This window comes from Adiantum capillus-veneris, chromosome 28, assembly GCF_014529385.1.
Source record: "Adiantum capillus-veneris isolate H3 chromosome 28, ASM1452938v2, whole genome shotgun sequence".
In the NCBI taxonomy this organism is placed as follows: Eukaryota; Viridiplantae; Streptophyta; class Polypodiopsida; order Polypodiales; family Pteridaceae; genus Adiantum; species Adiantum capillus-veneris.
In genome coordinates, this window is record NC_140958.1 from 19,767,773 (window position 1) to 19,795,239 (window position 27,467).

General features: G+C 43.2%; 1 protein-coding gene and 1 pseudogene across 1 annotated transcript; both read right to left on the reverse strand.

Moving 5' to 3' along the window:
• Positions 1 to 12,159: 12,159 nt before the first annotated feature.
• On the reverse strand, positions 12,160 to 13,874 carry LOC147420149 (uncharacterized; annotated as a pseudogene).
• A 297-nt stretch (positions 13,875 to 14,171) lies between these two features.
• On the reverse strand, positions 14,172 to 17,352 carry LOC147420150 (uncharacterized). Its single transcript, XM_086504254.1, has 2 exons — positions 17,253 to 17,352; positions 14,172 to 15,664 (listed from the first exon to the last, which is right to left on the reverse strand). Exons 1-2 carry the CDS (start codon positions 17,257 to 17,259, stop codon positions 14,172 to 14,174), a joined length of 1,500 nt encoding a protein of 499 aa, XP_086360380.1. The 5' UTR covers positions 17,260 to 17,352.
• Positions 17,353 to 27,467: the final 10,115 nt, after the last annotated feature.

Sequence of the window (27,467 nt, forward strand, 5' to 3'; positions counted from 1 at the left end):
AACATACAAACCTCCTTCCTCTCCCTCTCTCTCTCTCTAGCTTGAGGCCACCCACTCCCTCTTCTTCACATATGCACACGCACACACACACACACACACACACACACACACACAAGAACAATTATAAATGCTTTAAGAGTCACTTGTGTATCTCATTTCTATACATGCAATTTATTTGTCTACAATCCAAGGATATAGATTTGTGTATGCAATAGGCCTTTTTAATATTCTCCTCTCCACATACACATTAAGTCTCTTTACATTGTATTCATAACCTATTTCCCAATATTTGAGAAAGTGAAAGCCCTCAATTGAAGTTGCACCATGCAATACCTTTTCCAACTAGCTATATAGCATATTGAAAGTTTCATACAATGTGGTGTTGAGAATTTTGATGATTATGTGAGTGTGTCGAAGATGTAGTCAAAAGTGTAAGACGTGGGTATATTGCAAATAGCAGACCTAGATGTGACCTTTGTTAACATAGTAAATGGAAGTAATGGTAGCCATGAAGTGCATGTATGAGAATAAGTGGCCACGATGTGAGTCTTGTTGCACATCACATCTATGTGAAACCTGCAAACCCATGTGAATATTATGTGGAATTCTAGTCAACCATCTTATATGGAAATTGAATGATTTGTATGGTTGAGCATTAGCCACTTAGAGTTCTTGCATGTGTGATAACTCAAACATCATCTCTAGCTCGACAAGAGAGCTTGTGCTGTGTACAATATTTATGCATAAAACACTCTCTCTCTCTCTCTCTCTCTCTCTCTCTCTCTCTCTCTCTCAAGTGGTTTCATCTAATTAGTCTTGTTATAACATGTAGGCTTAACATTAGCCATTTAGAGTGCTTGCATGTGTGATAACTCAATTATCCTCTCTAGCTCTACAAAACAGCTTGTGCTGTATACAATTTTTATGCATAATAATTTAGTATCTACTTGGCATGAGCTCTCTCTCTCTCTCTCTCTCTCTCTCTCTCTCTCTCTCTCTCTCTCACACACACACACACACACACACACACACACACACACACACACACACACACACACACACACACACACACACACACACAATTAAGTGCTAGCAGTTAATTAGTCTTATTAATCACATGTATTAGCAATGACTGCTACATTGGATTACTCACCATAAGCTCTATCACTTGATTGAGGGCAAGTAAAAATTCATACCTTTCTCATTTGGCATCTGAATTGTGCATCCCAGGAAGCTTTTTGAGGGGTTTTGGTACGGTACCAAAGAGTCTCCCTTTTCTCGTATGAAGTTGCCCCCAATGTTTCAAACCTATAAAGTAGGAAATAAATATGATTGGCCAAGGTGCTGTGGGTCAAAGCATGGCCAAAAGGGCGAATGTGTGCTGCTGTGGTTCATGTCCCCTCACAGCAACGGGCTAGTGCTGATTGACAGAATCTTGAGATTCCCTTCCAATCGAAGAGCATCTACTTGGGCATTTTGAGATGCCACTATAAAAGGACATCCTGGGAAATTATTTTCTGCGTGTAGCGTTTTGAAACACAACAAACTATTGATGGCATTTTCTCCCACAAGATTGAAGCCCGCGTTTTGAGATGCAAACTCAGTCGATTGCTGGCAATTTTAGCTAACATCTTGAGACACACCCTTGAATGAGCCTAGAGTTTCTTTCATCATTCCAATAGCATTCTAATACGTAGCTAGAAGCGGGCACCCTTTGACGTATTGTGGTGCATAGCATTCTGAAACACTCGGCAAGACTCTTAGTGACAGTGTTTTGGACATGGCTCGCATTGAACTATAGTGACCTCGAGAAACAAAGATAATCCAAGATCAACTCTCAGCTTTGGATAGTGCTTTTTCTAGTACAATTTCTTGATTTGGATGATCAAATTGCAAGATATATTGATTGCAAAGTAGATTTTCTCACGTCTCTACTACACATGTACAAAGAGTTCTTTTCTATCTTCTTAATAAGTGATTTTATACCTAGGGCTTGAGTTAGTCTTTCATGTGTTGATGAACCCCAACATATTTGGCGATCCCACCGTGTTTGGTTGTATGCTATGCCTGATGTTTTTCTGTTTCAACATTGTGTGTCGGTTTGTGTGTATTATTGGGAGATGATGTATATCAGAGAGACCACAAAGAGTATCCAGAGTTTATTACACTAGGGCTCAGGCCCCCCATGCACAAAACATTGATCCTTTCAATTATAATCAACTCATAGATGGTGAAGGGGAGACAATTGTCTTTGAATTGCAACAAGGAGCACCAGAAGGAAGGTAGGTGAGGAAATTGGTGGGAGCTTTACTCTTGATAGCAAGGTCTGCAAGAAGTAGAAGAAGACTTCTCTTTGACCCACTACAAGTATCTACCAGACAAAGAACTAGGAGATTACCTTAGCCTATTTCAATGGCTCAACCACCTCCTTACCCTATGGTTAAAGCAACCAAATTCAAGGGCAGGTCCATTGAAGATACTGATTGTCATGTGGCTCAGTTTGAGACCAATTGGCAAGCTAGTGGACATCATGCTGTATATGGTGATGGCATAACATTGGAGGGCAAAGCCATGTGTTGGTTTAGCCAATATGGTATTGCACATTTTGCAACATATGCTGCACTCAGAGAACAATTTTTACAGAGATTCAAGAAGGAGAAAACTCCAATAGATGTTTTGAAGAAAATCAAGGACAACAGGCAAGGAAGTATGTTAGTGGAAGATTATGCTGAGAAACTTTTAAAATTTTGGTGAACATGTTACAGAGAAATGAAAGACCCACATATGAAATGTTAGCGATATATTTTTTGAAAGGCTTGAGAAAGGGATTGAAGAATGTTGTAGCCAGTTTTGATATTTTAGGTGGCTTTGATAATTTGGTTGCAGCTTAGAGTTGAGAAAAGTCTTGGTATGACCAAGATTAGAAGCAAGAGCAGAGGCATCTCTAATTCAAAAGAAGAGTCAGAAGCTGAGTCTGAGACTGCACTACAAGAGATCACCTAAATACCAACGTCAGTGGCGGGCGTCGATATATATGTAGCTAATTTTGGAGGCAGAAACATTTGAAAAAAATCAAACTTAAAAATTTGATGCCGATTTTGACGCGCATACCGATGCCTATTTTGATGCATATTTTGGTGCCGATTCCAATGCACATTTCGATGCATATTTTGGTGCCGATTCGAGCGCACATTCCGATGCATCTATCGATGCATGTACCGACAGATTCTGCAAAAAACAAAATCCACGGGTTTTTCCTGTGCATTTCGCTCATTCTTTCTTTTCTTCCCTTGCTCTCCTCCTCCTCACTTGCTACAGATCTACTGTCGTAGGGCTTGTCGGACTTGAGATTTCCACTCACACGTTCCCCTCTATTAACAAGGTAAAGTTCTTTTCAAGATTCGTAGTAGGTTTGTTCACTTTTGTGTGTGTGCGTGTGTAACATACTGTGTGTGTGTGTGTGTTTTTTTTTTGAAGGTTTGGTGACATTTCTCAAGTGCTTGCTCAAATAGGCCGCATGTGAGTGCTCTATCATTCTCTTTTCTTGCACACACACACACACACACACACACACACACACACACACACACACATTCACATAAACAATATGCACGCAAATAAATACAAATGCACATTAGTTTGTCAACAATCTAAACACACTATGTACGACGCACACATACATTTTTCAAACAAAGAAAAAATTAGAGAAAAATATAAATTTTGTTACTTTATAAATGTTATTAATTAAAACCCATCATTATCAAAGAAAGATAATGACGAATGATCATTAAAAAAAGAGTTATTTTGATTTATGCCATTTTATAATTAGTTTTGTTACTTTTTATGTAAATTAATTTAGAATTAATAAATTATGTTGTTTTTTTTATTGTGACTTGTCGTAGGTGTTGTAAATGTAAATTAGAAAGTTTATAGTATTAGGGTCTAATTACCTTTGATTAGCTTTATACGGTTTGGAAATCGCCGATTGACGTTGTTATGTCGATCAATCGTTTATGACAAATCGATGTTATGTCGATTGGACGTAGTTGTCGGCTTTGGGCTATTTGCTTAATTAGGGTTAGTCCCTTAAGGCTAGCGGTTCAGTCGCTTAACCCCTTAGGACTAGTCCATATTTAGGCCGTTGAAGGCTAGCTGCTTAGGGCTAGCCGTTAGGTATTCAATCGCTTAGCCGAGCCGCTTAGTTGTTCCCGCCTCATTATTTAGCCACTTAGCCGCCTAGGGATAGTTGCTTAGGTCTAATCGGTATTCACACGGCTTAGGGCTTGCCGTTGAAGGCTAGCCGCTTATGTATTCAGTCGCTTAGCCGCTTAGGACTAATCCATATAATTCAGGCCGTTGAAAGCTAGCTGCTTAGGTATCCAGTTGCTTAGCCGTGTCGCTTAGTCCTACCCCTTCTTTATTTAGCAGCTTAAGATTAGTCGCATAGGGCTAATTGGTATTCAAACCGCTTGATGAGGGTTGGCCTCTTAGGGCCAGTCACTGGTATTCAGACGCTTAGGCCTACCTGCTTTGTTATTTAACCGTTTAGCCGCTTAATTAGGTCTAGTCACTTAGGGCGAATTGGTATTCAGATCGCTTAGGGCTTGCCGCTTAGGGCTATCCGCTTAGGGCTCTTTGCCAAAATGTTTAGGCCTACCCGCTTCGTTATTTAGCCGCTTAGCCGCTAAGGGCTAGCTACTTAGGGCTAGCCAATTGGATATATTTCAATTGCTTAGCCGCTAGTCAGTATTTAGACCGTTTAGGGCTAGCCACTTATGGTATGTTGCTTAGGGTAAGTGGTTTGGTTGTTTTAGTCTACTTAGGGTTTAGGTCTTAGATAGGGCTAGTAGTCGCTTATGTGTGGCCGTACGAAGACGCTCAAGGTTTAGTTACTAGGATATGGTTGTGTTTCGACGGTTAAAGTAGAAAAAACACAAACGGACTTTAGAAACGGTTTGTGTACTTCAAAAATGCAAATGGACTTCGACAAACGAAGTAAAATAATGTAAACGAACTTTAAAACGCAAATAGACTTCAAAAACGCAAATGGATTCAAAAAACTCAACCAATCTTTAAAAATGGCGGTCTGTATTAGATTGGTCATATTAGATCGATCCATTTAAGTAATCCGCATGCACTAGATTAGGGTTTTTATTGGATCTACGTACATGTATTATCATATAGACATGGGTGTGTACTTATGTCGAACCCTCAAATATCGGCATTGACCAATAAAGACGAGATTATTACCCGATGGTCCCAATCTCTGTGTACCTCTAGACCAAGGTGTGTTTGGATCGAGCATGGCTAGAGAATATGAGGTAGTTAGAGCTAGCGACAAATGATAGAAAAAATACAAACAGACTTAAAAAATGCAAACGGACTCCAAAAATGGCTTGTGTGCTTCAAAAACTCAAACGGACTTCGACAAATGAAGTAAAATAACACAAGACTTTAATACCGCAAATAAACTTCAGAAATGCAAATGGATTTCAAAAACATAAATGATCTTCAGAAATGGCAGTCTGTAAAGGATCGGTCCGTATTAAATCGGTCCATTTAAGTAATCCGCATGCACTAGATTAGGGTCTGTATTGGATCTACATACATGCATTGTCATGTAGACATGGGTGTACTTATGTTGAACCCTCAAATACATGCATTGACCAATAAAGATGAGATTATTACCCGATGGTCCTGATCTCCGTGCACCTCTAAACCGAGGTGTACGGGGATCATGCATGGCTAGAGAATGTGAGGTAGTTAGAGCTAGCGGCAAATGGTAGAAAAAATATAAATGGACTTCAGAATCGCAAAGGGACTTTAGAAACGGCTTGTGTGCTTCAAAAATGCAAACGGATTTTGACAAACAAAGTAAAATAAGGCAAATGAATTCAATAACGCAAATAGACTTAAAAAATACAAACGGATTCAAAAAATGCATATGATCTTCAGAAATGATAGTCTGTAGAGGATTGGTCCATATTAGATCGGTCCATTTAAGTAATGCGCATGCATTAGGCTTTGCACTAGATCTACGTACATACATTGTCATGTAGACATGGATGTGTACTTATACCAAGAGTGATTTGCATCATTGGTAGATAAATTATGGATGATAGGATGGCGTGTCCTTGTGCACAATGCAAGCATCAGATTTATCGATTTTTTTTTCCTGTGATCAACACATACGCAATAACGGTCTCTTTTCTATATAGCAGCTACAAAATATTCGCTATCAATCTCATGGTTCGGAGGTAGGGTACACAGAAGAAGAAGCCCTCAGGTGTGTGCAGACTCTAGAGATGGTGGATTCCTTGAAGAAGCTAGATATATCCATTTCTAATCCTGAGTTGAAAGTGCAAACATCAACCAAATTGGGTAAGGTATTTACTTTGTCTAAAAGAGGAAGTTAAGCACTAAAGCGTTCAATGTGGTTAAACATTTAGATTCTGAGGGTCCAACTATTAAGAACAGTCAGGGAAGTGTATCTATTGAAGATCTAGGTATGGCTGTTAAGTTGTTAGATAAAGTCCAATTTTTTTTTGAGAAAGTAGCAGATGCAGTTGGAGAATCAGATGCAGTCAGTGGTAGAAATAGGGGTAGCACATGTGCATTGCGTGAACAAACTAAAATGGTGCAGAGTTTGAAGTTGGAGATGGAGGACTTGAATAGTAGCCATAAAGAGGAAGTTCAATAATTTTTAGTCCAGTATCATAGTGAGTTAGCCACGATTAAAATGTCTTTGGGGATGTTTAAGGAGTGGACTTAGACGTTGGAGGAGAAGGTAAAGTATGAGCTAGAGCAATTGGCTAGCAAGAATAGAGAATTGCAGGTTCAGAACCATATGCTTGATTAGAGGTTAAAGCCTTTCAATGCCAAAATGTAGATGGAGTGCGGTTGCTTTTGCACTCTTCCTTTGGGGCAGAGAGGGTTGGTTCCTGGTGCTATAGTACATGCAACAGCAGTTTCCAGCTCTCTCTGTCCATTTTTTTTTTGGTAGGATTTGGCACCGAAATAGGTATTGAAATAGGCGTCGGAATCACCCTCAGAATAGGTCTCAGAATCACCCTCGTAATAGGCATCGGGTATGCAAGCTAAATCAACGCTGAAATTTTATTTTATTTATGATGCTTTTTTCAACGGGGCTCACATCATCATATATTCCGATGAGAAATATACCAACATTTATACCGGTGATACAATACATATGTTGATACATTACCAGGGCTTTTTATTATTAAAAAAAACTTATTGCCATTGATACACGCGTTGATGTTTGCACAATGTGTTGTAGTGCTGAGAAAGAAAGTGACTCAAAAGAGTCATGTGATAGTGAAGCTGAAAGCAACAAAGCAAAGAAGAAGAAGAAGCATAGTGACAAGAAGAAGAAGGATAAGAAAGACAAAGAGGAGGATTTGGTCACTCAATTGAAAAAGATTGGCTATTCTGTGGTAGCTCCAAAGGAGAAGCAATATTGCCACATTTGTGAAAGAGAAGGGCATAATACAACACAATACTAATACAATCGTAATAGCAGGAGTAGACCAACTCCTAATGCAGATAGAGGAAGAAATGATGCTGAAACTAATCAAGTAGCTCCATTAGAGGGAGACCACCGTTTTAAAGACCTTTTAGACCTCCAAGACCACCTTGAAGAAATCAAGACAATAATCAAAGAAGACCACCTACAATGATGTCATGTGTTTACTGTGGTGGACCAGATCATTGGGGTAGGTCTGAATTGTGCTTTGTTAGGTAAAACATAGAGAGGAAAGAGAAATCCCAGTAGTGCCATACAATCAAGATAACTAGCAAGATAATCCACAACAACAACAACAAAATCAGCCAAATGCTCAAGCAAATGTAATAATAATTGATTTAACTAAGCAACAAGCACCAGAGGAGGTATATGAAGAAAAATCAAGAGCAGCTTCTCAAAGAGCATTGTGATGAGTGGGTATGTGATTGTATCCATTGTTTGGAAAGCCAGGATGTGGATGTCATGGGCTGTCACTAGGTCTAAAGCTAAGGGACCTATTGATTGGAAAAAGCAGAAAGAAACCACAGATCAGGTTTAAAAACAGGTTCAAAAGAAGCAAAAAAATCAGATATTGGATGACATAACTTCAGACAGTTAGGATGATTAGCTGAAGTACCAATATGAAAGTCCCCCAATGAAAAGGGATGTTAAGGACTGGTTTGAGATATTAATCAACTTTTCATTACAGTCGTCATTAGATCAGTTGTTATGTATGGTTTCAGCTTTCAAAGAAAGGTTGTTGAATAAATTGTTACCAAGGGAATATTCAATAAGGGCAAACCAGATAGTTGAGCCAGTAGTAAACAACATTGATCCAACATATGTGGATTTTATAGTCCCTATTATAAAGGTGGTTTTTTAAGACAGCTTTTTTGAGGAAGTATTGATGAATGGAGGATATGGAAATCAACATATTAGCTAAGTCAGTATATCACAAAAGGAAGTTGGGAAAATTACAACCAACACCATTTTAGGTTAAGATCGTAGATCATAGAAGAGTTCAACCCTCAAGAATTCTAAGGTAGAAGTCCATTCAGATTGTAGGTATAAAATTTCAGGTGAATTTTGTTGTTTTGAAGATGGAGCAAGGTGATACTTCCTATGACATGTTATTGGGGAGGCCTTGGTTCAGATTGGATAAAGTCAAGTAGGATTGGGGTGAAAATAAGGTTGTTTTGAAGAAAGGAACATAGATGATTACAATCCCTATGTTGGGGAGGAGAACATTCCTTTTAAGGAGTGACCATTGTATGCTCAAATCATTAATATGATAGAGGAAGTTGAGGATGATGAGGAAGAAAATTTTTTGAAGGCTAATCCAACCATTGTAGCTGTATTTGAAGTTAATATAGAAGGAATCTTGCAAAAGGAAGACGAAGTAGAGGACCTGTATTTAGACCTAGTTCCTGGGCAGGAAATACAGGGATCAAATTTGGTACTGACGATGGATCAGAATGTGGTCTCTAGCTCAAAGGAAGCTTTACATTAGGAGGAAAAAGAGACAAAATATTTGGCTGAGAAGATATACAACAAAAGATTTGGACGATCAAACAGAGTGAAGCAAGATGAGTTAAAGGAGCGCAATTTGGGAAGATCCAAAGATAGTCAAGGTTAGTATTCATGTGGATGGACACAATTCTTGTAGGATTTGTTTCAGTTATTGATGGAATATAAATATGTTTTTGTATGGGACTATTTTGAAGTTAAGGGAATAGATCCTAATTTGATATCAACCTTAAAGAGGATGCAATTCCGATTATGCAACAAAGGTACATATTGAATCCAAATTTTGCATAGCAGGTCAAGTAGGAGATTGACAAGTTGTTGGATGTGGGGTTTATTAACCAATTCATGAGGTTACATGATTGTCACCCATCATTGTGGTACCCAAGAAAAATGACAAGATCATAGTTTGTGTTGATTACAGAAAGTTGAATGCAGCCACTATCACTGATCCATTTCTAATGCCATTTTGTGATGCAATATTGGATGCGATAGGAGGGAAAGAAATGTACAGTTTTTTGGATGGTTTTTCAGGTTACAATCAGATCAAGGTTGCTGAAGAGGATCATCACAAAACAACTTTTATAACAGAGTGGGGAGCTTTTGTATCTACAGTCATGAATTTTGGACTGAAATATGGACCACCATCATTCAATTTTACATCTTATAGAGCATTTGAGCCTTATTTATAGGATTTTATGAGGGTTTTTAAAGATGATTTTTTCAGTGGTAAGAAGAATTTACACCTTCATCATCTGAATTTGTGCTTTGAAAGGTGTAGAATGTTCAAAACGTGCCTTAACCCTTACAAGAGTGTGATTGATACCAAGAGTGGAGTTCTTTTGGGTCATGTTATTTCCCAACAAGAAACGTCTATTGATGAGAAGAAGAGTGAGGTTATTGAAGCAGCCCAAGATCCACAGAATGTAAAGAAAGTGAGCAGGGTTGTTGGTTGGGTTAAATGGAATGCTAGGTACATCATATATTTAGCAAATGTCTGCATGCCTCTTACCCATTTGACAAAGAAGAATGTGCCATTTTTTTTGGGTTGAGCCATAAGAAAAGTCACTTCAAATGCTGAAGGAAATGTTATGAGTATCACCAATATTACAACCTCTAGATTGGACATTACCTTTCCATTTTTTTTAATGCATCAGATATGGCTGTGGAGCCGTTCTTATGTAGGAAAGAGTCAGAGGATGGTTCAGACCTGTGTACTATGCCAATAGAGTGTTAACACCACTTGAAATATTTATGATGTGACTGAAAGAGAAGCTCTTGGGATGGTGTTGGTGGATCGCCGCGATCGGATGATGTAGCGAAGCGAGAACTCAAACCAACATACAATATGTCAATCCGAGGGCGTAGCTAACCCGACTAGTGCATGGAAACATCGCATGCTATGTCCTAGACGACAAAGCAAGGAGGAGGAAGAGTCACGAATGTCCTACAGGCAAAACAAATGCAGAAACTGCAAAAGTCTCCTACGAGCGTATCGGGCTCTCTAATGAAACGAAGCCCCAATCATCATGAAACTTAGGAACCTAGGCCTTAAGACTATGGGGAATGCATTTCCGGGCTCAAATCCGACATTTCAAAAAATGGCCTATATGGACAACCGCAATTGCCGCCACACCTAACCTCACTCAAATCGAATGATTGAGGGCTTGGAAGGCTTAGCTTTACCACCTAGAAACTATGTCTGATTGGAATCACAATACACATCACACATAACGCACAATGAGCAAAACACACAAGAGGGCGACCTAGAGCTTCAACCGCTCATTGCGTCGCGTACACACACTCAAAACCAACATCATGATCATCAACATGAAGCTAAGAGCATATAGAAGCAACGTATGAAAGGTATTTGCATTAGCATACCCGTGGGCGAAACCGTGAGCGTGCAGGCATAGGTGAGCTCTCTTCACCAAGCTCTTAGAAATTACAAGTGAGTTGTCCGTGAAAAATAGAGCTTTTGGCTTATATACCTACTTCCAAATTGGCTCACAATTGATAATTAGAGTGATGTTTTGAGATTACTGATCAGTGGAGTCCGGCTATGGCTCATCTAATCATTTACAAGGATTTACAGGCTTGGAACGAGTCCCGTCATTTAAAAATAATCCCATCATTTAAATTACAACGCCGGCTCCAGGCGCAAAAATGTTGTACACACATACACATGGGTTTGAAGGGGACTATTGCTTATCCTCTGATCTTTATCGGCATCTTTTGACGGTCATTCCGTACTCCCGTCAACACTCCCCCCTTCCTGTTTCTTGTCGTCCCCGACAAGACTTGTCTTTGCTCAGTTGCTTTCCTCGGGGTCATCTTTCTTTTGCTGCTTAAGATACTCTTTGAAGGCGAGCATCATCTGTTCCAGTTAGTCTTCTTCTTGTGGCCTTGAAATCCTCGAGAATGGAGTATCTCGGTCATGAAGCGTGAAGGCCACAAAACGGGTGCGCAAGTCCTTGCATGCAGACATGAAGATCGTGGAATCATACTCGAAGAAGTCTGTATAGAATGCTTCTTCGAATGTCTGCATGTGGGTGCTTGGCAAGAACATGATGCGGGCGAACAGGCCAAATATGATCTTCATTTTTGGGGTGTCATTGAGGTTGACCACCAGGCCTTTCGTTCCTTCTAGGAACGTTGTCCACCGCAATCTTGTGTGCTCCGTGTTTCTAAAGGTGTTGATGCAAGCAGACAACATGTGATAGATTTTCAACGTCATTTTGCATGCTATGTCGTGCTTGCCCTTCACTTGGCTGATCATTTGAGCGATGGCCTTGTGCATGTATCCAATGGAGGGCGCTTCCTTCGGCTCACCGAACACAGGGTAGTTTAGCCAATGCGGATGGTCTTTAATCACCTGTTCAAAATCTTCCCATCTCCTGCGTCTGAGTATGGGGCAAAAAGTAGGGTCGATCTGAATATGGAGCAGAGCAAAGGAGTTAATGGTGGCACTCTGTTTGTTCTTTTCCAGATACTCCTCCTTCCATTCTGGTCTGAAATCTTTTAAGCTTTGCGCATCCCACCCACTCAAATCTACTGTGCCATAGGATCCTTCGTTGTCTGACAGCAGCATTGGCATTAACTGCTTCTTGGTTTCAATCGTTTCCCATCGTAGGATGGCGTAGGGTAGGGATGGCTCCTGCATTACTTCTCTGACTCTCTCTGGTGTGAAGAATTTGATGAGATCTGAGGAGAGTAGTGCCTGCTTGAAGAGGGCATTCCTGGCCACGACCTTCTGTGTGGTGAGCCAATGGTCGGCAGGCAGGGACTTGGACTTCTCTGGGCCTTTTTACACCTGGGACAGTAGATGTCCCTGCCTCCTCCTGCTCTTGTGTGTCGTGGCCGGTGTCTATTAGCTCTGTGTCCGCCTCTTCGACAGCTACTACTTCTCCTTTTTCTCTTGGCGGTAGGCTCTGAATGCGCTCTACTTTAGCCAGCTGTGACCGGAGGTCCAAGACTTCTTTTGTTATGTTCTCCAGTGCACTGTTTAGGGTCTGTAAGTCCTCCTCTCGGTCTTTTTTCGCTTTGTGTAGGGCTTCCTCCATTGCTGCCTTGGCTGTTTGTTCTGTTTCGTATTTCTCCCTTAGATTGTCATTCTGTGCATGGAGAGCTGTGACCAGTTCTTGTTCTGTAGACGGAATAAGGATTGGATTCTCTAGGAAGGAATCTAAATGCCTAGCTTGATCCGCTACTCTTCGTTTAAGTGCGTCGATGGCCACTTGCTGGCGCCGAGCAACCTCCGCTGATTCCGTTGCGCTTTTGTGGGATTGCTCATAAAGTTTTTCTTTATTTTCGAGTGCTAGCTTTGTGCTCTGTGTCACACTAGCCTGCAGATCCTTATGAGCCTTCTCGTCTTCATATTGCTTCTAATATCTGTCTCTTTCCTGGCTCATGCGCTCGATCTGGGCTTCTCTTCTTTTTAAATCCTCGAGGAGCGCCATATTAATTCGTCTTTTCTAGCTCTTCGTTAGCCTTGCGCAACTCCTTGGCTTCTTTGTTCCGTGCCTCCACCTCCTTCTCTTTGTTTTTCAATTCTGTATTAATACTGGCAACGGCCAGGGCTAAGAGCTGCATTGTTTTCTTGCTCCTTCTCGAGCGCCATGACCGTCCGCACGTCTTCTTTAGCTATTTCTTCCGCCAGCTTCTGAATGAGGGCTGACCTAGCCACGTTTGTAGTGGGGAGTTGAAACTGGGGTGGGATAGAGATTGTTTGGCTGGTGGAGGCCTCTTCTTCCTTCTTCTCTTCTACCTCTTGCCGTGGACCTAGAGTCATTGGACTTACGTCCGTCATTATTGCATCGGGTGCCACCGGCGCATCTTCTTGCTTGTCTCTGATTCTTCGGAAAATAGGCGTCATGAGGACCGCCTCCTGTTTGCTTTTCCACCACTGTTGCATAATTTTCTTTACGTCCTTGAACACAGGTTCTTCTTCCAGGCCTGGTGTAGTTGATGTGGAGTGTGTGGCCTCCGTCCCGAGGTTTTCTTGCGTTGTTTGCAAGCCTTCGGGAGGCACACCTACTCCCGTTACCTGTTCATTTTTGGTTCGTTGTGCCACAGTGTCAATCATCATGGGGTCTTCTTGCATTTTTAGCAAGCCCTCCGATTGCTCTCCTTGTGTGGATGGTTCACCCGTTTCTGTTTCAGTGTGTTCACAGGTACACATTTTGATCCGTTCGGCTTCTGCGGCTTCTTCTTCTGTCATTTCCATTTCCGTAATTGGAACTTCTACCGTTAAAGCCTGTAGGATGAATCCCACGGCCTCTTTTGCCTCATCATAAGAATATCCGGCCTCCATAAGGTCTATTAGCATCACGGCTACCTGCTATTTTGCTGTTAATGGCCTTGGTAATATTGGCTCTTCTAGTTGGAAGGCCTCTGGTTTCTCCTTTGTTCTCTCTGTCCGTACAAACTCCGGTGTTTCTAACAATGTGATGGGTTGGAGGGTGGGTGTAGGGCTTGCTGATCTTCGTTCTAGAGCAATGTCAATCATAAGTTGCGCTGCCCGCTCTCCCTCTATTCTGTTAAGTTCTTCTTGTAAAGGGTGGGGAGTCTCGGGTGGCACTTCTTCTTCGTCTTTTTCTTTGCCCTTCTCTTCTATAGTTGGCTTTTAAATTTCCGGTGTAGGCTCTACTTCTTTGTTTGTGGTTTCTACTTTCTTAGTCAGCTTTGCCGTTTGCTCTTCCGTTGCCGTAGCTGGCTTCTCTGCCTCCTTGACGGGTGTTTCAATCAGTGTCTCAGTTGTTACCGGTGGCTTGACATCCATCTTTTTCTTTGTTCTGAGCTCTTTGGGCTTGTCCGTGGCTTCTTCAAGAGCCTTTCTTGCCTTCTTGGCTGCCTGCTGCAACTTTGCAGGGCTTACGACCGGTCTTTTGGGTGCTAGCCCCTTTGCTTTGATCCTCTCGTGCATCATTTCCGTGAGGCTCTTTTTACGCTCTTCTTTTTGTTCTTTCTCCTCCGCTCTCTTCTCTTTTTGGGTCTCTTTCCTCTTTTGGAATTTCTCCAGCGTTGCCTTAGCAGACGCTTCCGTCTTTTCCATCTTTTGTTGTAACACAGTCTTGGGCTTTCGTTCCAATTGCCCCTCCTCTTCTTCAGCTAGCTCCACGTTCTCTTCGTCACTTTCTGAAAGAATTTCCTCGGAGATGCTGGCTTCTTCATCATGGAGGTATTCGGGTTGGGTGGTCTTCTTTGCTTTCTTTACTTTGGGTTTAACCGAGGAGGATGGAGTTGCGCGGCCTCTTGTTGTCGGTGCTCTTATCAACTCGGCCCATGTATCTGAAGTTGGGGCCTCCTGTATCTGATCTCCTTCTCCTACTAGGTGAGCGGCTATCTTTGTTAGCACTTCAGCTCCACCTAGGATAGGTTTCCCTGCAGGCTTGTCCCACTGCCTTCTCTCTGCTGCTGCTAGCAGCCTATCAAACGCCCATTTGGTGAAGTCCAGAGTGAGGTTGCGATGTTGAGGCACTATTTGATGTAGAGTGGAGGCGAGATTCTTTTCTGGTCTTGTATACCGAGGTTGCCTGTCAAAATGGAAGTGTTGGTAGAGGACCCTCATAAGATGGCTAGTCCTCTGTTCTTTGATGGATTCAAACGTCGGCAGCTTGGTAGTAGCAATATCTTCATCTGCCAGGCCTTGCATCTGGATTGGCTCTCCCCTTGGAAACTTGGTGATCTCTGCAAGGGTATCTGGAGTTATGGTCACTTTGAGATTCTCCCCTTGCGAGTTAGTGAGGTGTGTGGTTGCCACGTCTTCACTTTCTTTGTGTAGAGAGGTAAGAAGCTCATATGCTCTCTTGTACTTGGCCCTGACAATGGGTTGCGCCAGGTAGTCGTCCATTCCCATTCTTCTGATGCCTCTGCCTGCATTCTCTGGTAGATATGCTATGCTATTAATCCCTGTAGGCATTTGAGGTGCTCCCCATTTTCTCCCCTGCTCATCCTTCCATACAGTGGTGAAGATCCTTTGTCCTTGGGCCAGCTGGATCTCTTCTTTTATGAAGCTGCCCTTGGTTCCAGAGACATTTTGCATGTCTGGCTGGAAATCTTCCAGCTCATCTAGCTTGTACTTGCTCCTCTTCCTCATCTTCTTTGGAGTGCTTGTTCCTGTACAAGGTAATCATCAAGTTTCTTTGGTTAGAGCACAAATTTTAGCAGTTACTTGTGTCAGACGTCAAGATATGTGCCCTAAGTTAGTTTTGTCACTATCCTGGTGTGGATTTGTTAGTTTTGTGCATGGAAGGTGCCATTGGGATCCCTGAGAGATGTACTTTGCAATGGTATGCTCCAATTTTCAAAATTGTGAAAATGGCAGCAACTGCGGTTGCTGCCACATGGGTCAAACTGCAACTTTGACCTTACATGTGGTATATACCCTCTTTGTTGGTCCCAACCATGCCCTGCATGCTCAATTTGGACACTCCAATGTCCTGTTTTGGCCCAAAAAGTGTCTGGACCCTTCTCTGACTTGGCATGATGCAGTCAACTTTGGATTTTGACTTTTGACTTGTGACTTGGACTCCACAATTGGGTTATTCATCTGAAATGGAACCTCTGGACTGGCAACACCCCATATCTTAGGATACTACTTGCAATGGGGGCCCAATTTGGGTTAAGTGGCAGCAACCGCGACTGTTAGTTTTGGCCAAACTTGGTCTTGTCTGGTTTCCCTTCACCTGTAGAGTCTAGCCATGCTATGCATGCATCCTTTGACTTCATATCTTACCCTATACTTCAATTTTACTGATGCCGGGAGTTGGGTTTCTGAAGGAAGTCCTAGTTATGGTTTTGGCATTGGACTTGAATCTTCCCTGTGGCCTCCTAGCAACATTCTTGAGCTAAGGGAGTGCTCATCCTTGATTTTGCACCTATGACCTTGCCGTTAGGCTTGTTTTCAGGAAAAACGCTCTGAAAACGCTAATCCTATGGCCATTTGAAGTTCTGGATATTTTTGCCTTATGTGGATTGATTTTTGGGTTCTAAATGGTTTTGTTGAGCTATTGGTCCCAAAATTCGCGGCTTTCGCGCAATTTTTGACCCTTCTGATACCAATTTTCTATTTCAAAACCTGTACCTGCAAACCTGTGTTAGGGAGACTTAGAAAATCCTTTTTTCTTGCTAGAAGGCACCCTTGGACTTCATTTGCCATGGCCTAGGTGTGGGTATCCTGTTTTGGTCAATTTGAGCATATTGGTAGCAACCGCGGTTGCTGCCACCTGAGGCTTTTTTGACATTTGAGCATATCTGTGGGTTCTCCATGTCTTGGGCTACCTGTTGGGCCTATGCATGCATCAATTGGACATCTTGTCCACCTGTAAGACCATTTTTTGCAATTTCATAGCCACTTCACAAAATCTTTGCTTTGGAGAAGATTTTGGAGTCCAAATTTGCTTTGGGTGATTGCCTTGTGTTCCTGTACCTGTAGGGGACCCTGTGCATGCTTTTGGTGCAATTCTGAGGCAAGTGGCAGCAACCGCGGTTGCTGCCACAGGGGTGGTTTTTGACTTTGGGCCACATCGCCTTGTTCCCTGTCCTGCTGGGGTCCTTTTGAGCATATCTATACTACATTTGGTCATTCCTACTGTGTTTTATGGTGAGGTTTCTATGTGTGGTGCCTACGTCTCGTTCTCTGTTTCTGTGAACGTATTAGTGGTTAGTTCATTTCCAATTGATCATTAACACATGCTGAACTCACCGCTCATGTCTTTTAGGTGGGGGATGGCTGTGCAGGTTGTATGGAAGCGCAGAAGACTCGTCAACTCGGGGGCTCTAGCTCTCTCCAAACTCGTCCAAGTAGAAATGACTAGAAAATTCCCCCTAAGTTAGTATATGTGCCTAGTGCTTCCGGAAACCCATTACATTTTTTGTTACCATTGCTCCCAAAACACATCTTACACTCCCTACGGGTCGTTAATTTCTTCGTTTGGACATCCGAGGCCCAAGATATGGCAAAATGGTCGAAACTGCTGCCGTTTCTTTAAGGCCAAGAATTGACGTTCTCTGAATGCTTCCAAAATTTTTCTGGGAGTAGATCCACCTTTGGCATTTCGGCGTTTGCTTCCAGAATCTTTGTTGCTATTTTTGATTTTTTTTGGCGAATTTCCAAAGAAAATACAAAAAGGTACTTAAAAAATCCAAAATTGGTCTTTAAAATTAGGAAAATTAGACAAAAAAATAACCAAAAATTAGGGAAGGTGCTTTATCTCTAGAAGATCACGTTTGCGGCTATGTACAGCCATTTTAGGGTCACTACTGGCCTGGTTTTAGCATTTTTCGTCACTTTATACAAGAAAACATAAGTATTGATGATTTTTACATAATGATAGGGGTATATGGTCCTGTTGTGACCTGAATCCCTTCTTGAAGCTTAGTCGGGCATCTCTCTCTTAGCAGTTAATCATAAGAAAATCGCAATAAAATGAAAATCAAGTTGTCAAACCATGTGAAGCCGATGCCCGGTCATAAGTAATCCCTCAATGCCTCCTCCCTTCCTAGTCTGAGTCCTCCCGGACGACTGGAAGTTGATGGTGCAGTGCATGGGTGTTTAAACACGTACCTTAATGCAAAGCCTTGCGATGGGGCCCTATCATGCTTGTGCGGAATATGCATGGGAAAAATTATGCTGTGCAAGATGGGGGTCGCAAGCTTATATGCTTACGGGCATTTGCTGGCGAGGTTTGTTGCTTTCAAGTCGTCGCGACGGTAGATTAAACGACCGCGGACCATGTAATTTCAACTGCAGCCGTCGTGCCTTTTCCGTGATTGGTAGTAGAAAGTATGTGTCTTCGGCACTTGATGGCGTGATTCTTGGCTTGGGGCGCCAAACTTGTGTGGTTGTTGGAGGTGGTGGCGTTATTTTTGGTGGCGAAGTTGGCGTTTCTTTGGATTTTTGAATTCAAACGTATCCGTGTTGGTGTAAGTCTCGTGCCAACTTCTTTGGTATCCAGATGTCCTTGGCCGGGGTGGGCCGTTCTTGTGGTTGTGGATACTTCCATGTGATAGGTACCGAGCTACAAGGCCGTGATGTCTTGTTTTGCTGCCGTTTTGGGATCCAAATGTACCTGTAGCCTTGGTGTTGATGTATAGATTCCTTGGGGACCCATTTTTGCTGTTGTGGGGCTTGGTATGTCCTTGGTGGATGTTGTGTGGTTTTCTTTTTAGGTGATCGAGGGTATTTTGGTTGAATTACCCTTGGTTTCAAGGTAGAGGTTTGCTTCTGCTTGGGTAGCCAGATTTTTCCGTTGGTAAGTTGGCTTGTAGGGAGCCACACTTTTCTTGTGCTTTGGTTATAATTGGAACTCTGCGCCATGGTTGTTTCTTTTATGGTAGGCGTGGGTACTGTTTTGGTGGTTGTCAGAGGCTGTTTTCCTTTGTCCATGTTGCTTGGCTTTGGTGCTTGTGGCATTTCGTGTTGATTGGCGAACTCGATCGTCTGCTTGATGTCTTGGTCTTGAATGTGAACTGCGTTTTGAAGGCAATCAATCTGTGCGTTGTATGTCCTTTGCCATGTCTGTCCTAGCAACATGGGATATGTGGTGTCCGTATCTTTGACCACGTAAAATTTGTGAGGGTAGACCTGTTCCGCTATTTAAATTGGTAACAAGGCATAGCCGATGGCTTGTGTCATGTGCCCTGTGTAACCCTTGATTTGCTGGTTGGTCTTTTGAAGGTTGGTGTGGGCCAATTGTTTGTACAAGCTCTGGGAAATTAGGTTTCCTTGAGCTCCTGAGTCCACTAGTGCCCTTGTGATGACCTGATTGTTCCCAACCTGTACTTGGATCACGAGATCCACTCTTTCTTCATCCAGTTCCTCGATTGTTACCTGGTTGATCTGTACGAGTCCTGCTGGTAACCGTTGTTGGTGTAGAAGCTTTCTTCTGGCAGTTCTTTCCTGTGCCTCATCTTTTGCTTCTTGTACCACTCTGCCTTTCTCCTTGGCCTGTCTTTTCTCGTAGTGAATTTTCTGGAGCATACCTTGGGTTAGTGGCATATGATACTTCTTTAACCTGCAACCACTAATCCAATTAGGCATCTCCTCTCCCTCTAATGTTGCAAGTTTGACGGCGCCACTTGGTGATAGATGCCTAATCACAAAGGGTCCCATCCCTCGCTTTTTCAATTTCTTGGCGTGTTGTTTAAGGGTGTAAACCAACACGTAATCACCTGTTTTGAACTCTTTAGACCGCACATGCTTGTCAAAGAATTCCTTATGACTTCTTTTGCTAGCATAAATGGAGGCTACCCGCCTTAGGGCGAAGCTCGTCCAACTTTTCTAAGTCATCTGTTCTGGAAGACAACTCATGCCCTATCCACTCAAGGTCTTTTGCTACTCGTAGGGCTGGGATTAAAAATTCTATGGGCAATATGGCATTAAGTCCATGTTATAGGGTGTCATGCCTAGTGACGTTTTGTAAGCCACTCTATATGCCCATACTGCGGAATGTAGTTTTTGCTCCCAATCTGTTCTTGACTTCTCAACAATCTTGGTGAGAACCGTGCACAACATTTTGTTTGTGGCCTCGGCCTGCCCGTTTTCTTGTGGGTGATAAGGGGCTGATTTCCTATGAATGATCATGAATTCTCCTAGGAGACATTCAATGACCTCATTGATGAAGTGCGTTCCCCTGTCACTAACGATTTCAATAGGTAGGCCATACCTAACAAAGACGTTTTCATAAAGAAATTGTGCCGTGGTTCTAGCGTCGGCTTTTTGTGTAGCCTTCGCTTCTACCCATTTAGTGAGATAATCCATGGCCACAATGATATATTGGGCGTGCGTACGATAAGCCGGGGGTGCAATAGGTCCAACAAAATCAATTCCCCATTTGGCAAAAGCGCGTGCACCCATCATTGGCCGTAAAGGCATCTCATCTCTTTTAAGTGGTACTTTGGTCCTTTGGTAGTCATCGCAATGCTTAACATAATGCTCAGTGTCCATGTATAATGTAGGCCACCAGATTCCTGCGGTTAAGACAATTTTAGCCGTCTTGTCGCCCGAAAAATGGCCTCCTGATACACCTCCGTGTGCTTGCTCTAGAATTGGAAAATATTCGTTTTTCGTCGCACACAACCTGAGTTGGTCATGTTTTCCTCGCTTATAGAGCTGTCCTTTAATCAAAGCATAGTCTCTGGCCTCTAGCTCTATAGATCTTTGTCTAGCCTTGGAAATATTCTCTGGTAGTGTACGTGTGGTGAGGTAATCCACCATGTATTGGCTCCATTGGGGAGCTAAGTTTACTTGGAATAATGTGGCGTGTTCTACTGGCGGTTTGGCTTGACAAGTTGCGCACTTGCTAACGTATTCGTGCACTTCACTGCGCATGCAAGGCCAATACACTCCAAGTCTTTGCAGCCGTTGGTAGGTCTTTTCTTTTGAGCAATGAAATCCGAAGTCCTGCTCATGGGCCTCTTGAAGGTAAGTGTCATACTCCTCAGGACTTATACACAAGTGTAGGATCTTATCTGAACCATATTGATACATGCGTCTGGCAATGATTTGGAAATTCTTGGCTTGTTCAATATTCTGTTGCTTGTAGACGAGGTTTGTTCTATCAAAGATACCTCCATAACTCAAAAGAGTTACGATCGTTTGTGACCATTTAGGGATCATTTCAATGTTGAAAAGATATGTGTCAGGCATGTCGTCATCAACCCCTATTGGTGCTTCTCCGTTGGTTATCCTAGAAAGATGGTCGGCCCGTAGATGGGTTTTTCATTTCTTTACCATGACTGTGAAGTCAAATTCTAGCAGTACTATAAACCATCTTACTATGTGTCCCGTACTGCATGGCTTGTTTACTAGGTAGAGAAGGGCTTGATGGTCCGTGAAGAACACAAACTTGTTGGCCAAAAGATAATGCCTGAATTTCTTCACTGCATATACCATGCCTAATCCCTCTCTCTCCGTGGTGGTGTAGTTTTTCTCGGCACAATTCAACTGCCGGCTTGCATAGTAGATTGGAAAATCCATTGTTTCTTCACCAGGTTGTGCCAAAACACACCCAATGGCATATGCCGAAGTATCTATCTGAACATGGAAAATTTTGTTCCAATCTGGTGCTTTTAAAACCGTTGCTGAGATCATTGCTTATTTGAGTTTCGCGAAGGATGTTTCACATTCGTCGGTCCATACGAATACTACGATCAACCTATAAAGAGGCTGTGCAATAATTGCGTATAAGTAGATGAACCTCCGGTAATATCCACAGTGTCCCATAAAGGACTGAACCTCCTTCATGTTTCTTGGCCTTGGTACCTCAATAATGACCTTGATCTTGTCGAGATCAGTCGATATGCCATTTTTCGATACTATGTGCCCTAGGATTCTACCTTGTCTAACCATGAAAACACATTTCTCCGGGTTTAGGAAGATCCTGTAAGTCCTGCACTTCTCGAAAACCTTTCTTAGATGTTCTATGTGCTCCGTTCTCAAAAGAGAATATACACAAAGGTCATCCATATAGATCTCTAAGAATATGCGTAGATATTCCTTGAACGCGTGGGCCATAAGCCTTTGGAATGTTGCGGGGGCATTTGTAAGGCCAAACAACATTACTCTGAAAGCGTATATGCCAAACTCTGTGGCAAATGCCATCTTGTGCTGATCTTCTTGTGCGATTGCAAGTTGATAGTAGCCTGAGAACTCATCCAGAAAGGAATAAGCCTGTTTGCCTGCTAATCTTTCTAAGAGATGTTCCGTGATTGGTAAGGGATAGTTATCTCTTATCATAGTTGCATTTACCTTTTTGAGATTGACGCATACTTGCAATTTACCATTCTTTTTGGGCACGATCACGATAGGTGACACCCAGTCAGTATGCTCTATCTCGTAGATAAACTCAGCTTCTTTAAGTCTATCTATCTCTTCCTTGATGCGTTTGGCAAACGTATCGTTATACGTATAAGGACGTTGTCTGCTTGGCTTTGTGTCTGGCTTCAAGGGGATTGTATGTTGGCAGACACTAGGGTCTACTCCCTTGAGGTCTTGGTATGAACACGCGAAGACATCCTTATATTCTTTGAGAAGACTGATGAGAAGTTCTTCTTCCTTAGGGCTTAGGTCTGTGGCTATGTAGACTGGCTTAGGATCCTCTCCTGGCTTAGGTCTGTGGCTATGTAGACCGGCTTAGGATCCTCTCCTGGCTCTGCTAGGTCTATCTTCTTGGCGTCCTCCGGCCCGTCGTAAGACTTCACTTGTGTCCTTTCTCTCATGGGTTGTGCTACTACGAGCTTCCTATCCTGTATGGTGTACTTTTTGAAGTGCGAAGGTACACTAATGTTATCCTTCTCGTCCTCATCACTCTCCATTTCCGTTGTCCATACTTCACTCAAGGTTTTCTTAAGCTCTCTGTACTTGTTTCTCCTCTCAACCTTGGTCCATGGGGGGTCTCCTACTCTAATCACCTCTGGCTGGTTGGATTTCCTGCTCCCATTCTCTGACCTACTTGCTTCTTTTGCTTTTTCCCGTTGTTTCCTGGCGGTTTCTCGCGTTGGTGCGTCCTTGTAGCCTAGGAATCTACTCATTATTTTGTCCTTGGAACAATCCGTTGTGTTGACCAACAATAAGAACTGTGTCTTGCCCTGAATTTTAGGCATGGGGTTTGGTCTTGGCTGGTTGGCTGTCTTTTGCTTTTATAGTGACGTTGGCGTCAAGGTTTTTGATTTGGAAAGTCGTAAAACCTGACATCCGCTACCGTTTCTTCTTCGTCACTAGGGCCTTCTGAGCACTCGTCGTCTGCCTCTTCTTTTGGGTCTAGGTGCTCTAAGGAGTTGTAGAATTCATCCTCTACCTCCTTCTCTCCCTCGTTCTCGTTTGTGTTTCCTTCAAGGCCAATTTTCGGAGTGGTTTCCTCGGAATCCAATACCACATTTACCATATAGTATGGTACCAAATCGAAGCCTTTCTCGTCACAAAATTTTGTCGTTGGCTTGGCCTCGATGGCACACACATCCAAAGTGGCTAAAATCTGCTCCCATTCTAGAGGTTCCAACGCATCTTTTGGGAAAGGGTCTGGGATATAATCTTTATCTTCGATAGCCCTCTCCAAGATACAATCCTCTCGTTTTAGGCATCCGCATTGCGAAGCTCCACACATCCACAACTCCTTTGGTTGTCCTAGCCAGGCGGGAATTTCCGATCTTGCTACGGTAGCCAAATCAAAATCCTCCACTGGCGTTCTCGTTACGTCTCTATAGCTGTGGTCTTTCAAGTTAATTCTAGTGGTCGTCTCCATGTGGCGCAAGTAAAGATAATTATAACCCCAATCCTGGACTATCTTCAATTGCCTCATGAAGGGTCGTCCTAGAATGATGTCGTAATTATTTTTCTTGCCGAAATCCACAATTGCAAAAGTATGCTCGTATTCGATCCCGCACCACGAAACTACCACTTTTTCTAGAAGTCCTAAGGGCCTTTCTACGTATCCGTCTGCAAGTTGCAGCTTCATCCTCGTCGCCCTTAGTGCAGGTTTTCCCCACTTCTTCCACACTTCCTTGGTGGCTATGGCAACTCCCGCTCCGCTGTCTAGGATCGCCATTGTCGTTACAACTTCGCATTCTACCGGAAGCGTGGTGTTTCCTTCTTCGCCTTCGCAATAATCGCCCACCTTGTTCAAAGGTACCAGCTCCGTGTTTGCGTATGGCTTCTCAATCTCCTGGATTCCTTCTCTGATCTTTGCGGTTGGATCCGTCACTCCGAACTTTTCTAAGCATTCTCCTACGTTTGACCACATCCTTGGTCGGATTTTCAATAATTCTGCCAATGTGATGGTGCAAGTCACTGATGTTGATAGGATATCCACTAGCCCCTTTGAATCGATGATTTTTGGCGCTAGATTCCTATGAGAGGGAACGACCTTGACCTCGGAACTGACCTCATACTCACCCATGTAGGATGGTAAAGCCCTCAACGAATGTGGTCGACTCTCTATGGATATCTGCGAACCTCTATCTCCGTAACATGATTGCATTTCTAGGTTTATTTGTGACCTTGCCTTGAATTCCTCTATGGGAGCAGAAGGTAATGTGTCGCTACCGTCCTTGGTGTCTCTAAATGCTCTCCATAACTCCTCTGGCCATTGATCTTCCACTATGGGTTTGTATGGAGGAAAATTCCTGAATGATTCGTCGGTGGTGTTAGGAACTATCCTAAGATCCTCTGGCTCTTCTCTTGTTTTGGTTTCTTTATTCTCATGCCTAGGTTTCTCCGATTCTTTTCTCTCTTCTTCCCTAGGCTCTTCTGGTCTTACCTCTTCTGGTATTGGTGGTGATGGGATGACTACCTCTCTTCTCGGGGGTACAACTAAAGGTTCTAGCAGGGCTTGGGCTGTCTCTACCATCTTTTGACAAATTTCCAGCCTTTGCTTTTCCAATTCTGCGTAAGGATGTGTCATCCATCTCTGTGCCTGTGTTTGATCTTTCTTGAGCCTAGCTTCATAAGCCTGTAGGAGGGCATCCATTTGTTCGTGTACCTTTTCTACAAGAATAGATCCTCCCGTGCTTGCGCTTTTTGGCTCCTCTACCACCACTGGTTCTGCTGGGGTAGGAAGAATTTCTTCCACGCTTGGTGTCCTATCCGCTTCCTATTTCTTGAGCTTCTCTTTCGTTTGCTCAAGTTCCTCGGCTAAGGATTTCTGTTCACGTTCTCTCCTAGCCTTCATCCTAATCTTCCTAGCCTTCCACGTGTTTCTTCGATTTTTCGAACCTTCGCTAGGTGTTTCCTCTCTCGGAGACTCCTCACTCTTTTCTTCTACCACCTTCTGAGCCTGTGCTCTTGTTATCACCTGGACCGGTATCACTTTCTCGTTCTTGGATCCACTTGTAGACGGAATAGCCTCTATGACGTTCAAGGTGGCCTTCCCTCTAGGTTCTGGGTTTTTTGGGCAATCTATGATCAGATGAGTGACCCCACATTCTGTGCAATAGGCGTTGATCCTTACAATTTCCTTGTGAGGACAATCCTTCATCAAATGATCGCCACTGCATTTAAAACAAGGTCCTCTTACGGGCGGTGATTCCCCTTGCATCGGTCTCTGCGGATAAGTAGGTTTTGGTCTCTTGATTCCGCCATTTGCTATGAATAGCAACGTGGATTCGTCCATTTGGTACCTACCTTCTCCGGTCGCACTCAATTCAGATGGCACTACGAGACTAGGCATACTCCAAGGTTCTGGCGTAAAAAACTCTTATAAGGCGTGATAACCATGGTGTCCACCGCTAGGTTCCTCATAGTATGCTGGGCTAGGCACTAATGCCTGCTCATCTGATTCCTCCATTGTAGGCACGTATCGTACTGCGACAAGCCTTGTTCCTGGTAAGGGAGGCTGTTTCCCTAACACTGGCTGTGGCCTCTCTTTTCCTACGGGTCCTGGCAGATTCCCTACTGCATATCTTGGCAGTGGTGGGGTGTGAGCTTGTGCTACTGGGGTTGGAGGTGCATACTGCCGCTCTCGCACATACCCTTTGTTATAATAGCACTCCTCTATCGTGTGATTCGTCCACTTTTGTTCCACTGCGCACCACTTAGGTGGTCTCAATGATTTGAGGAAGCGTCGGGAAATGCTGAGTGGGATGATCACCTCCACATGTGTAGCATCGCTTCGGTTGTCTAGGAGGCGGTTGCATCCTTCTAACCACTTACTCTATAAGCTTTTCTTGGCTCATCGGTGTCTCCGTTTTTGGTGTTGTTTTCGCAAATTTTGTGGCACTATTTTGGGATGATGCATCGTCGTCAGCGTCTCTGGGATCCCCAATACCATATACTGCGCAATTATCTACCAAGTAGAGGGCCTCTTTGACTAGCTCGTTCAAGCTAATACACCGTTTCATATGCAAATCTTTTTGGAGATCCGCATTTCAGAGGCCTTGTGTAAAGATAAGCATTAGCCTTGACTGCGTGGGTAGTTCATTCTCTGGACATAACTTCACGTATTGCTTTAGCCTCAAGGCTGCTTTCCTCACCGTTTCCCCTTCTTTTTGTTTGAATTTGTGAATTTGCGAGACAATATTGTGGGCGATTCCTTGTTGGGAGAATTCCTCTATGAATTCGTCGAACATTTCTTGAATCATCACAAACTCTTGTCTCTCGACCGAATCAAACCAAGTAGCAGCATCGTCTTCTAATGTCAACCCAAATCCGACAAACTGTGTGGGAAAATCAAGGACTTCCTCTGCACGGATTACTCGTATGAGGGCTGCAACGTGATCCCTTGGATCCTTGTCTCCTGAATACTTCTTGTTGACCCACTTTTGGACCTAAGAAGGTCTAATTCTCCTATGATCCATGACCCTCATCATCTGGCCTTCCACAGCCCTATTCATTGGTGCTCCTGGTCTTATCCCTCGGATCGGATCTATCTCTTTGTCCAACCCTTGACCTCTTATTGGCCTAGCAATGGGTCTCTCTGGCCTTGGAACTCTTTCAACCCTGGCTCTTTCTACCGTTGGCGTATCCATTGTTGCTCTATCCATCATGAAAGCTCTACTCTCACCATGATAACTATATGATGGCGGTGGCGGTGGTTTCAATGGCCCTGTCATGACCGTATGTCCACCTCTGATATGGCTCCTTCCTGGTGCGTCATCTCGATGCAACCAAGAACTTAACGACTGCGGGTCTGCTGTAGGCTCTATAGGTGCATGCACCGTATGCCATGGCAACTCTACTACTCTTGTCCTCTCTAGTTGACTCGTGACGATATCCATTTCATCACTAAAAGGATTGACACTATGGCTGGGTGTTGGTCTTGGCCCGGGTCTAGCTCCTGGAGCAAATCCAAATGCTCCATAGATCGGCATTTTTTCCATTTCTTTCAGATCCATGGGCTTATACTCACGTCCATACTTATCCGCATATAGAAGTTCACTTCCATGGTACGTTTCATAGGAGAAGAGGTACAAGACCTTCTCCATA